Source organism: Sinohyriopsis cumingii, chromosome 6 (genome assembly GCF_028554795.1).
Source record: "Sinohyriopsis cumingii isolate HCF-2022 chromosome 6, ASM2855479v2, whole genome shotgun sequence".
NCBI lineage: Eukaryota > Metazoa > Mollusca > Bivalvia > Unionida > Unionidae > Sinohyriopsis > Sinohyriopsis cumingii.
In genome coordinates, this window is record NC_142966.1 from 11,718,643 (window position 1) to 11,731,156 (window position 12,514).

At 36.4% G+C, this 12,514-nt stretch overlaps 1 protein-coding gene across 1 annotated transcript in view; it reads left to right on the forward strand.

Annotated features, from left to right (window-relative positions):
- LOC149796374 (lysosome membrane protein 2-like) overlaps positions 1 to 12,514 on the forward strand; it is a 91,678-nt gene that overhangs the window by 14,687 nt on the left and 64,477 nt on the right. The window contains exon 4 of the mRNA XM_089961055.1: positions 11,057 to 11,269. Within this exon, the coding sequence (XP_089817181.1) occupies positions 11,057 to 11,269 (213 nt within the window). The remainder of the gene's footprint in view (positions 1 to 11,056; positions 11,270 to 12,514) is intronic.

The following is a 12,514-nucleotide window of genomic DNA, read 5'->3' on the forward strand; positions in this document are numbered from 1 at the left end:
TTGTTGCCTTTCTTCCATCGAGTGTCACCCCTGACTATAAGGCCATATGATCTCACGGTGTTGCCTTTTTTCCATCAGGTGTCACCCTTGGCTATAAGGCCATACAATCTCATGGTGTAGCCTTTCATCCATCACGTGTCACCCCTGGCTATAAGGCCATATGATCTTGTGGTGTTGCCTTTCTTCCATCAGGTGTCACCCCTGGCTATAAGGCCATACAATCTCATAGTGTAACCTTTTATCCATCGGCTGTCAACCCTGATTATAAGGCCATAGAATCTCATGGTGTTGCCTTTCTTCCATCAGGTGTCACCCCTGGCTATAAGGCCATACAATCTCATGGTGTAACTATTCATCCATCGGGTGTCACCCCTGGCTATAAGGCCATACGATCTCATGGTGTAGCCTTTCTTCCATCGGGTGTCACCCCGGCTATAAGGCCATACAATCTCATGGTGTAGCCTTTCTTCAATCAGGTGTCACTCCTGGCTATAAGGCCATGATTTTTATAGTGTAGCCTTTCTTCCATCAGGTGTCACCCATCATTTTTTCACAGTTGCTATTTACAATTTCTTATTAAAATTTTCTCAACAGAATTTGTGCAAACTTAACATAAAGCATTCTGGCTTGAAGGTCTTTCAGATTGGTCCAAATAATACAGCTCCATAAAACTAGTATTTCCTGCTTTATGTACGTCTTTTGCCTAGTTATTGTGTTCAACAGGCATAAGTAGAATAGTTACTTTGAATTGGAGCTTTTTTCAGCAATTATCTTCATAAATGCAAAATCATTAAACTAAACTGAAATAAAAAAATTCAGCTGTATCCAGTGCGATGTTTGAGAGTTCATGCCTCTCACTAGATGGCCAATGTCTTTTTTATATCAAGAAATACATGAAATTGGAGCAAGTATTCTAGATGTAAATGCGTTAATCTCATCCTTATTTTAGATATAATGAACTTCATTTAGACAGGAATCAGCTTGTCTCTGGCACCTGAATATGGTCAGTCTCTTCTGAGCAAAAGCACAATGTTTCATATACTTACTGTCTGCGTTGTTTCATATACTAACTGTCTGCAAAGAAATTACTACTAAAAATGGTTAGTGAAATGTTGTTGAGTTCTGTCTTCAGTTCCAAGTCCTCTTTGAGTTTACTGTTGAGTTTTGTCTTCAGTTCCAAGTCCTCTTTGAGTTCACTGTTGAGTTTTGTCTTCAGCTCCAAGTCCTCTTTGAGTTCACTATAGAGTTTTGTCTTCAGTTCCAAGTCCTCTTTGAGTTCACTGTTGAGTTTTGTCTTCAGTTAAGTCCTCTTTGAGTTCACTGTTTAGTTTTGTCTTCAGTTCCAAGTCCTGTTTGAGTTCACTGTTGAGTTTTATCTTCAGTTCTAAGTCCTCTTTGAGTTTACTAAGCTTCTTCTTCAAATATCTGGAGCTTGTTCCTCACTAACATCCAATGAGTAAGAGAGAACCAATACACTCGCTTCTTGTCCTCAGACATTGTGAAACATAGTATTGAATTCTTCAATCAAAGATTTCAACTCATCAGCAAACGAATTACAATCAGATTTATTTGTGAATGGCAAGCATAAGAAAATCATAAGCATTGACTTTCCTTAATTGGATTTCCACAAGTCGAAGTTTGAACTTGTGAGCCAACTGCCCTTGAGTTTATAAACTTATCATTGAGTTCATTTAGCTATGCTGTAGTGTCCACAATAAAAAGCAAGGTCATACATTCAGTTGTATTTATCTAACTCTCTCACTTGTTTTCTTGTCATGTCCATGAAAACAGATACCCCATCGTTCAAATTGTAAAAGCGCTTCAGCACGTTCCCCTTCCACGGCTAGCATAATTAACAGCTCTTTGCTGAGATTTAACATCATCTGGAAATTCCTCAAACTGATGGCAATTCAGTGCTCTTGACTTAATGAAATTGATGCAGGCAGTGGTCAAGACATGGTTGCATATAAGTGATTGATGCAGGCAGTGGTCATGACATGGGTGCATGTTAGTGATTGATGCAGGCAGTGGTCATGACATGGGTGCATATTAGTGATTGATGCAGGCAGTGGTCATGACATGGTTGCATATTAGTGATTGATGCAGGCAGTGGTCATGACATGGGTGCATATAAGTCATTGATGCAGGCAGTGGTCATGACATGGGTGGATATTAGTGATTGATGCAGGAAATGGTCATGACATGGGTGCATATAAGTGATTGATGCAGGAAATGGTCATGACATGGGTGCATATTGGTGATTGATGCAGGCAGTGGTCATGACATGGGTGCATCTAAGTGATTGATGGAGACAGTGGTCAAGACATGGTTGCATATTAGTGATTAATGCAGGAAATGGTCATGACATGGGTGCATATAAGTGATTGATGCAGGCAGTGGTCATGACATGGGTGCATATAAGTGATTGATGCAGACAGTGGTCATGACATGGTTGCATATTAGCGATTTATGCAGGAAATGGTCAATACATGGTTGCATATTAGTGATTTATGCAGTCAACATTCATGACATGGGTGCATATTAGTGATTGATGCAGAGAGTGGTCATGACATGGGTGCATATTAGTGATTTATGCAGGAAATGGTCAATACATGGTTGCATATTAGTGATTTATGCAGTCAACATTCATGACATCGGTGCATATTAGTGATTTATTCAGGAAATGGTCATGACATGAGTGCATATTAGTGATTGATGCAGGCAGTGGTCAAGACATGGTTGCATATTAGTGATTGATGCAGACAGTGGTCATGACACGGTTGCATATTAGTGATTGATGCAGGCAACATTCATGACATGGTTGCATATAAGTGATTGATGCAGGCAGTGGTCATGACATGGGAGCATATTAGTGATTGATGCAGACAGTGGTCATGACATTGGTGCATATTAGTGATTTATGCAGGAAATGGTCATAACATGTTTGCATATTAGTGATTTATACAGGAAATGGTCATGACATGGGTGCATATTAGTGATTTATGCAGGAAATGGTCATGACATGGTTGCATATTAGTGATTTATGCAGGAAATGGTCATGACATGGTTGCATATTAGTGATTGATGCAGGCAACATTCATGACATGATTGCATAGAAGTGATTGATGCAGGCAGTGGTCATGACATTGGAGCATATTAGTGATTGATGCTGGCAGTGGTCATGACATGGTTGCATATTAGTGACTGATGCAGACAGTGGTCATGACATGGGTGCATATTAGTGATTGATGCAGACAGTGGTCATGACATGGGTGCATATTAGTGATTTATGCAGGAAATGGTCATGACATTGGTGCATATTAGTGATTTATGCAGGAAATGGTCATGACATGGTTGCATATTAGTGATTTATGCAGGAAATGGTCATGACATGGTTGCATATTAGTGATTGATGCAGGCAACATTCATGACATGGTTGCATATAAGTGATTGATGCAGACAGTGGTCATGACATAGGTGCATATTAGTGATTTATGCAGGAAATTGTCAATACATGGTTGCATATTAGTGATTGATGCAGGCAACATTCATGACATGGTTGCATATAAGTGATTGATGCAGGCAGTGGTCATGACATGGGAGCATATTAGTGATTGATGCAGGCAGTGTTCATGACATGGGTGCATATTAGTGATTTATGCAGGAAATGGTCAATACATGGTTGCATATTAGTGATTGGTGCAGGCAACATTCATGACATGGTTGCATATAAGTGATTGATGCAGGCAGTGGTCATGACATGGGAGCATATTAGTGATTGATGCAGACAGTGGTCATGACATAGGTGCATATTAGTGATTTATGCAGGAAATGGTCATGACATGGTTGCATATTAGTGATTGATGCAGGCAACATTCATGACATGGTTGCATATAAGTGATTGATGCAGGCAGTGGTCATGACATGGGAACATATTAGTGATTGATGCAGACAGTGGTCATGACATTGGTGCATATTAGTGATTTATGCAGGAAATTGTCATGACATGGTTGCATAATATTGATTTATGAAGGAAATGGTCAATACATCATTGCATATTAGTGATTTATGCAGGAAATGGTCAATACATGGTTGCATATTAGTGATTTATGCAGGAAATGGTCATGACATGGTTGCATATTAGTGATGTATGCAGGAAATGGTCATGACATGGTGCATATTAGTGATTTATGCAGGAAATGGTCAATACATGGTTGCATATTTGTGATTTATGCAGTCAACATTCATGACATGGTTGCATATTAGTGATTTATGCAGGAAATGGTTATGACATGGGTGCATATTATTGATTTATTCAGGAAATGGTCATGACATCGGTGCATATTAGTGATTTTTGCAGGAAATGGTGATGACAGGGGTGCATATTTGTGATTTATGCAGGAAATGGTTAATACATGGTTGCATATTAGTGATTTATGCAGTCAACATTCATGACATGGTTGCATGTTAGTGATTTATGCAGGAAATGGTCATGACATAGTTGCATATTAGTGATTTATGCAGGAAATGGTTATGACATAGTCGCATATTAGTGATTTATGGAGGAAATTGTCATGACATGGTTGCATATTAGTGATTGATGCAGGCAACATTCATGATATGGGTGTATATTAGTGATTGATGCAAGCAACATTCATGACATGGGTGCATATTAGTGATTGTTGCAGGAAATGGTCATGACATGGGTGCATATTAGTGATTTTTGCAGGAAATGGTCATGACATGGGTGCATATTAGTGATTTTTGCAGGAAATGGTCATTACATGGGTGCATATTAGTGATTTATGCAGGAAATGGTCAATACATGGTTGCATATTAGTGATTGATGCAGGCAACATTCATGACATGGTTGCACATTAGTGATTTATGCAGGAAATGGTCATGACATGGGTGCATATTAGTGATTTTTGCAGGAAATGGTCATTACATGGGTGCATATTAGTGATTTATGCAGGAAATGGTCAATACATGGCTGCATATTAGTGACTGATGCAGGCAACATTCATGACATGGTTGCACATTAGTGATTTATGCAGGAAATGGTCATAACATGGTTGCATATTAGTGATTTATACAGGAAATGGTCATGACATGGGTGCATATTAGTGATTTATGCAGGAAATGGTCATGACATGGTTGCATATTAGTGATTTATGCAGGAAGTGGTCATGACATCGGTGCATATTAGTGATTTATGCAGGAAATGGTCATGACATTGGTGCATATTAGTGATTTATGCAGTCAACATTCATGGCTTGGGTGCATATTAGTGATTTATGCAGAAAATGGTTATGACATGGGTGCATATTAGTGATTTTGTGCACAGTTTGTTGGTGCAAATTACAGTGAAGCACACAAATCTTCTGGATTGATGTTCATATCGGGTAACTGTTATCTGATTTTAGCAATAATGCCTACGTTTGACACAACCATTGCTGGAACTCCATTCAGCTGATATCCCACCTGAGATAACATTTAATAAATCACATTTTATTTCGTGGAAAATATGATCTTCCCTTTTAGTACCCTTTCTGTAATTAAATGGCAAGCATTTCTTCCATAGAACTAGCATGGTCTCAGTAGACAAATAAAGCTATCTTAGCTGTATTGGCAACATCTCTATTCCCATCCAGTGATATAGAAGAAGCTTCAACTTGTGCCTAGTTATTTGAAGCTTAATTTTAATCAGCCAATCTGTCAACACATATTGCAACTATTCAACAAGATTTATTTATTAAAATTCCAAACATTTATCAGGACACATTATTTTCATGGTAGCACAGAACCATTCCATGACAGAATTTCCTTCAGAAACCAGTCCATCATCTTGGACACATTCCAGCACCATGGACTAGATGATAATGGACACAAGGATGTTTCAAACGTCATGTCCAAATTTGATCTATTCAGACTATGCTCATTCATGTTATTCCCAAAATGGAATCTCTTCTGGGTGTTCACATGGCATTACTTATCCGTGTCATCCACATCCATCAGTCAGCTGTCATATAAGACTTGCTTGCTGATAGCACATGCCTCAACATGCGGAGTGAGTAAGCTACAAACCATTTAAAATGAGGATCCATCCTGATGGATATGTGTGTACATGGTTTGGATTTTTAACGTAGCTTTAAAAAAATATATCATCGCTATGATGTCTACAGTGTAGCAGTTTATAGTGATGTCTAGCACTGTGGCATCGTGCCACAGACATGTGGCATCATGTCCCACCCAGTCACATTATCCTGACACCAGGCCAACCAGTCCTAACACTAACTTCTTAATACTGAGTGATTATCGAGGCTGCTGTTTGTACCATTTTTATAAATCTTTGGTATGACTTGGCAGGGGTTCAAACCAACGACCTTCTGCATCTAACGTAGACACTCTAACCACTAGGCCACTGGAATGGTCGTCCTGATGGATCAGTTGTCCTAATGACACAATCTGGCTTCATTGCCAAAAAAACAGGTTTTCATCACTAGGCATGCAACAAATTATTATTTGCCCACCTCTGCTTGATCAAAAAATGTTGAGAGGAGAAGCTCCACTCCAAGATCCTGTATGCACTCTCAAATATTATTTTACATTTATGGAGAATATCTGTTATTGCCAGAACCACACACTTTCTGCCTTTCAATTCTGGAAAGCAAGACATATCTCCACTAGCGCTAGTTGCTTTGTTAAAAGGGAGTTGTAAAGTTGGAGTACACTAAGATCTCTGAGGACTGTTATGCCTAATGAAAATCTTGGCTCACAAAATACATGCAATTTTCATCAGCCTGGCATTTGAACATAATGCTTCCATTCAAGACATAGTGGAGTCAGTTGGATGGCATGACCAGAAAACTTTCTTCAGCTTTTACCTGTGGGACATGGTCTCATGGAGGATAAACTGAACCTTGTCAGGCCAGTGGTAGCTACACAGACATTATGACAGCACAGCCATGTTACCAGGAGGTATTGGCAACTTCACTGAATTCACCTGGGGAAAACATTCAGTGGGAGAACATTTAAGTGCAGAATCCCATAGGGACCTCCTCACATGTGTATAACTAATGTCTCCTATTGTGCTCAACTAACATTAGGAGAATTTCATGTGTTAGTAGAGGAGGCATGCTGGGAGATGACAGGAGACATGCTGGGAGATTTTCTTGTCTTCGTAGCTTTTATTTCTATTATGATCAGGTAATATATTTGCAGGAGAAAGATTTTTTTTATAGTAAATTGTATTTCTCCTATAATACTTAACTGATCACATTACAAATGATCACTCCAACTGGGTAAGTCACTGGTGGAAGCATAGCAAAACTATACATGTCTTCATACTTTTATCAGACCAATCAGAAAACTGAGAAAACTTAGCTGCTAAGTTACCATTATTACCTATTAAAGACCAAATTCATCTGAGAAAAGCTAAGTTAATGTTCAAGCTATCCAATAACTATACCCATCTATATTTACAGGTACTAATAACAGATTTAGGGATTTGTTTGAAAATATAACATCTTAGAATGATGTTTAGTACCTTATATGAGTTACGTAGAATGATGTTTAGTACCTTAAAGGAATTACTTAGTATGATGTTTAGTACCTTATATGAGTTACTTAGAATGATGTTTAGTACCTTACAGGAGTTACTTAGTATGATGTTTAGTACCTTACAGGAGTTACTTAGAATGATGTTTAGTACCTTATAGGAGTTACTCAGAATGATGTTTAGTACCTTATAGGAGTTAACTTAGTATGATGTTTAGTACCTTATAAGAGTTACTTAGAATGATGTTTAGTACCTTATAGGAGTTACTTAGAATGATGTTTAGTACCTTATAGGAGTTACTTAGAATGATGTTTAGTACCTTACAGGAGTTACTTAGTATGATGTTTAGTACCTTACAGGAGTTACTTAGAATGATGTTTAGTACCTTATATGAGTTACTTATAATGATGTTTAGTACCTTATAGGAGTTACTTAGAATGATGTTTAGTACCTTATAGGAGTTACTTAGAATGATGTTTAGTGCCTTACAGGAGTTACTTAGAATGATGTTTAGTACCTTATAGGAGTTACTTAGTATGATGTTTAGTACCTTATAGGAGTTACTTAGAATGATGTTTAGTACCTTATAGGAGTTACTTAGAATGATGTTTAGTACCTTATAGGAGTTACTTAGTATGATGTTTAGTACCTTACAGGAGTTACTTAGTGTGATATTTAGTACCTTACAGGAGTTACTTAGAATGATGTTTAGTACCTTATAGGAGTTACTTAGAATGATGTTTAGTACCTTATAGGAGTTACTTAGTATGATGTTTAGTACCTTATAGGAGTTACTACCTTACAGGAGTTACTTAGAATGATGTTTAGTACCTTATAGGACTTACTTAGAATGATGTTTAGTACCTTACAGGAGTTACTTAGAATGATGTTTAGTACCTTATAGGAGTTACTTAGTATGATGTTTAGTACCTTATAGGAGTTACTTAGTGTGATGTTTAGTACCTTATAGGACTTACTTAGAATGATGTTTAGTACCTTATAGGCGTTACTTAGAATGATGTTTAGTACCTTATAGGAGTTACTTAGAATGATGTTTAGTACCTTACAGGAGTTACTTAGTGTGATGTTTAGTACCTTACAGGAGTTACTTAGAATGATGTTTAGTACCTTATAGGAGTTACTTAGAATGATGTTTAATACCTTATAGGAGTTACTTAGTATGATGTTTAGTACCTTATAGGAGTTACTACCTTACAGGAGTTACTTAGAATGATGTTTAGTACCTTATAGGACTTACTTAGAATGATGTTTAGTACCTTACAGGAGTTACTTAGAATGATGTTTAGTATCTTATAGGAGTTACTTAGTATGATGTTTAGTACCTTATAGGAGTTACTACCTTACAGGAGTTACTTAGAATGATGTTTAGTACCTTATAGGAGTTACTTAGTATGATGTTTAGTACCTTATAGGAGTTACTTAGAATGATGTTTAGTACCTTATAGGAGTTACTTAGAATAATGTTTAGTACCTTATAGGAGTTACTTAGAATGACGTTTAGTACCTTATAGGAGTTACTTGGAATGTTGTTTAGTACCTTATAGGAGTTACTTAGAATGAGTTACTTTCACAAACATGGTCATGAATGTCATGCGATGTGTCAGTACACGCGTGATTCATTTTGAATAAGCTCAAATATCTTAAACGTACTTTGGAATAAATGAATGCCACGTTTAATCAGAATGTAATTTTGCTTCAGAAACCAAGTTAAGTGACCTCTAATGACATACCAAAATTTCAGATCTTATAAATATAAGCAATGTAAGTTTCGCTTGTGCGTTGTTGCTACATATATTTTAATTAAAAAAATTGTAAGCCTGTGTATATAAGACATGCCAATCGTATAAGCTTAATTCCTATGTATTATCTTTCAGAGGAGTTGACGAATTTTATTTGGTGGTTAGGTATTTAATTACTCTAATTTGGAGGTTATGTGTTTAATTAATTTAATTGGGGCTATGTTTTTAATGAATTTAATTTGGAAGTTATGTGTTTAATAAATTTGATTCAGAGATTATGAGTAATGAATTTAGTTTTGAGGTTATTTGTAATGTATTTAATCAGGATGTTATGTGTCTAATGAATTTAATTTGGAAGTTATTTGTTTAATAAATTTAATTTTTTGGAGATTATGTGTAGTGAATTTAGTTTTGAGACTATTTGTAATGTATTTAGTCAAGCTGTTATGTGTTTAAAGAATTAAGTCTGGTTGTAATGTATTAAGAAGACCTAGATTAAGTTAGATTTTAATATGTATCTGTTAACATTTTGCATCATAAATTTGTGTAGATTAACATTTAGGACCGCTCCGGTGGCCTAGTGGTTAGATCATCTGCCTCGGATGCGGGAGGTTGTGGGCTTGACCCCCGGATGAGTCATACCAAAGACTTTAAAAAATTGTACTGACAGCTGCCTCACATGGCGCTCAGCATTAAGAGGTTAATGTTCAGACTGGCTGGCCTGGTGTCAGGAATCAGGATAATGTGACTGGGTGGGACATCATGCTACATGTCTCTGGCATGATGCCCCAGTGCTTGACATCTGTCTGAACTGTCACACTGCAGACATCATAGCGATGTGACTGAAAAATTGTTAAAGCTATGTTAAAAATCCAAAACACACACACACACACACACACACATTAACATTTAGGTGATTTATTGGATTGAAACTCAATTTGGAATGACACTTACAATCAAGAAGGCCTAGGTTCAGGTTTGATTTTCATCTTTTGATGTGTAAATTTGACAGAGTTATTGACACTTTACAACAGGCCACTTTACCCTTGCACAACGAACATTAGATTTTATGGACTCCACTACCACATTAGCAGTGTCCTCAGTTTTGTGCAGACACATTTTAGCTACTTTTCAAAATTATGTTGTCAAATGCTTTATGTAATTAAAGATTGATGCATGTATGTAAGCATATATGGGTAGATGATGGACATATACCTATTATCACTTACATGGGTAGATGATGGACATATACCTATTATCACTTACATGGGTAGATGATGGACATATACCTATTATCACTTACATGGGTAGATGATGGACATATACCTATTATCACTTACATAGGTAGATGATGGACATATACCTATTATCACTTACATGGGTAGATGATGGACATATACCTATTATCACTTACATAGGTAGATGATGGACATATACCTATTATCACTTACATGGGTAGATGATGGACATATACCTATTATCACTTACATAGGTAGATGATGGACATATACCTATTATCACTTACATGGGTAGATGATGGACATATACCTATTATCACTTACATGGGTAGATGATGGACATATACCTATTATCACTTACATGGGTAGATGATGGACATATACCTATTATCACTTACATGGGTAGATGATGGACATATACCTATTATCACTTACATGGGTAGATGATGGACATGTACCTATTATCACTTACATGTTTAACTGCTCTTCATTTCCAGGCCATTGCAGACATTGTAAGGAAAGAATATCCATTAATACAAGAATTGGTGGAACTGTTATTGGATTGGGCAAACGAATCGCTTATCATGAATGTCTCGGTCAATGGAATTCTTTGGGGATATGAGGAGCCTATGATTAAGAAGATCAAGGACGTTGCCCAAAAATTTGGCTTTACTTTAAACATTAGTGATCATTTTGGGCTGTTTAGCGGCGTAAGTCTTTTTTAGTATTTCATCTTTGTAAAAGTTAAGTTGTATATAATAATAATCATAATAATAATAATGATAATAATAATAATAGAAACTTTCTTTCAGAGGGTGTCTCAGTTATATATCAGGGTTCGTTTGGTCTTTGAAGGTCTTTGACAGTTTGGGAATAATGAGGTAACATTTTTATGACCTTGAAAGTTGGGAAAATCGAGCAGATTGCCCTGATGTCTTTAAAAGTCTTTGAAAATTGAAATAAACCCAAACATTTTAATTTCTTTCCATAATCACAAATAAAATATGTCTACACACATACACATAAGCATACACCCACATGAAAACAGAGTACATAAACATACACACGAAAAACGAGTAGATAAGCATACACACACAAAAACTGAGTACATAAACATACACGCACAAACAGAGTACATACAGACACAAAAACTGAATACATAAACATACACACACACACACAAAAACTGAGTACATAAACATACAAACACATGAAAACTGAGTACATAAACAACTATTTATATGACAGTGCTACATTGTTGCAGAAATGAAATGTAAAAACAAAGAAGGTGGGTAGTGTACCTTGTATTTTAATAAGTGCACTCTCTTTATTTTTTATTTTTTTTCATGATTCAATCCATCTAATACACCTGTTGTGGAAACAAGAGATACTTGGAGCTGATTTAATATAATGTGGAATGTTATTCTCAACAAGAGCCTGAAAATTGAATGACATTTTTGAATGGCTCCTATTTGGTTTGGGTACCTTGAATTTGTGATTTTTTAATTATCTTAGATTTGGAGTACCAGTAGATTCTCTTGGAAAATGGCATTCATGTAAACGGGGGCAGATTTTGTAGACATGTTGGACACCATTTTGGCTTTTCTCAAGAATATTTTTTTCAAGCATTGGTAATACTTCAGTTGATTGTAAGCTTGCATTTTGAACATTATCTATTTCCTGATTAACATTTTAAATGAAGGTGAAAATTGTCTATTTGCTGATTAAAAACCCTTTTAACACTGGAGACTGGAAAAGCGGTCCAGGAACAATAACTCCTGCTCAGCACTGTAGACCAGTATTCTGGTTTCACATACCTGTCTCGTTTTGGAGATAAATTCTCTTATTGGTCAGTGTCTGGGATTCCCCTATAGTAAATATTTAAATCATACATTGACTCATTTGCATACTATTTGGATACATTCAAACTTTAAGGTAGGTTCTTTACAAGAAAG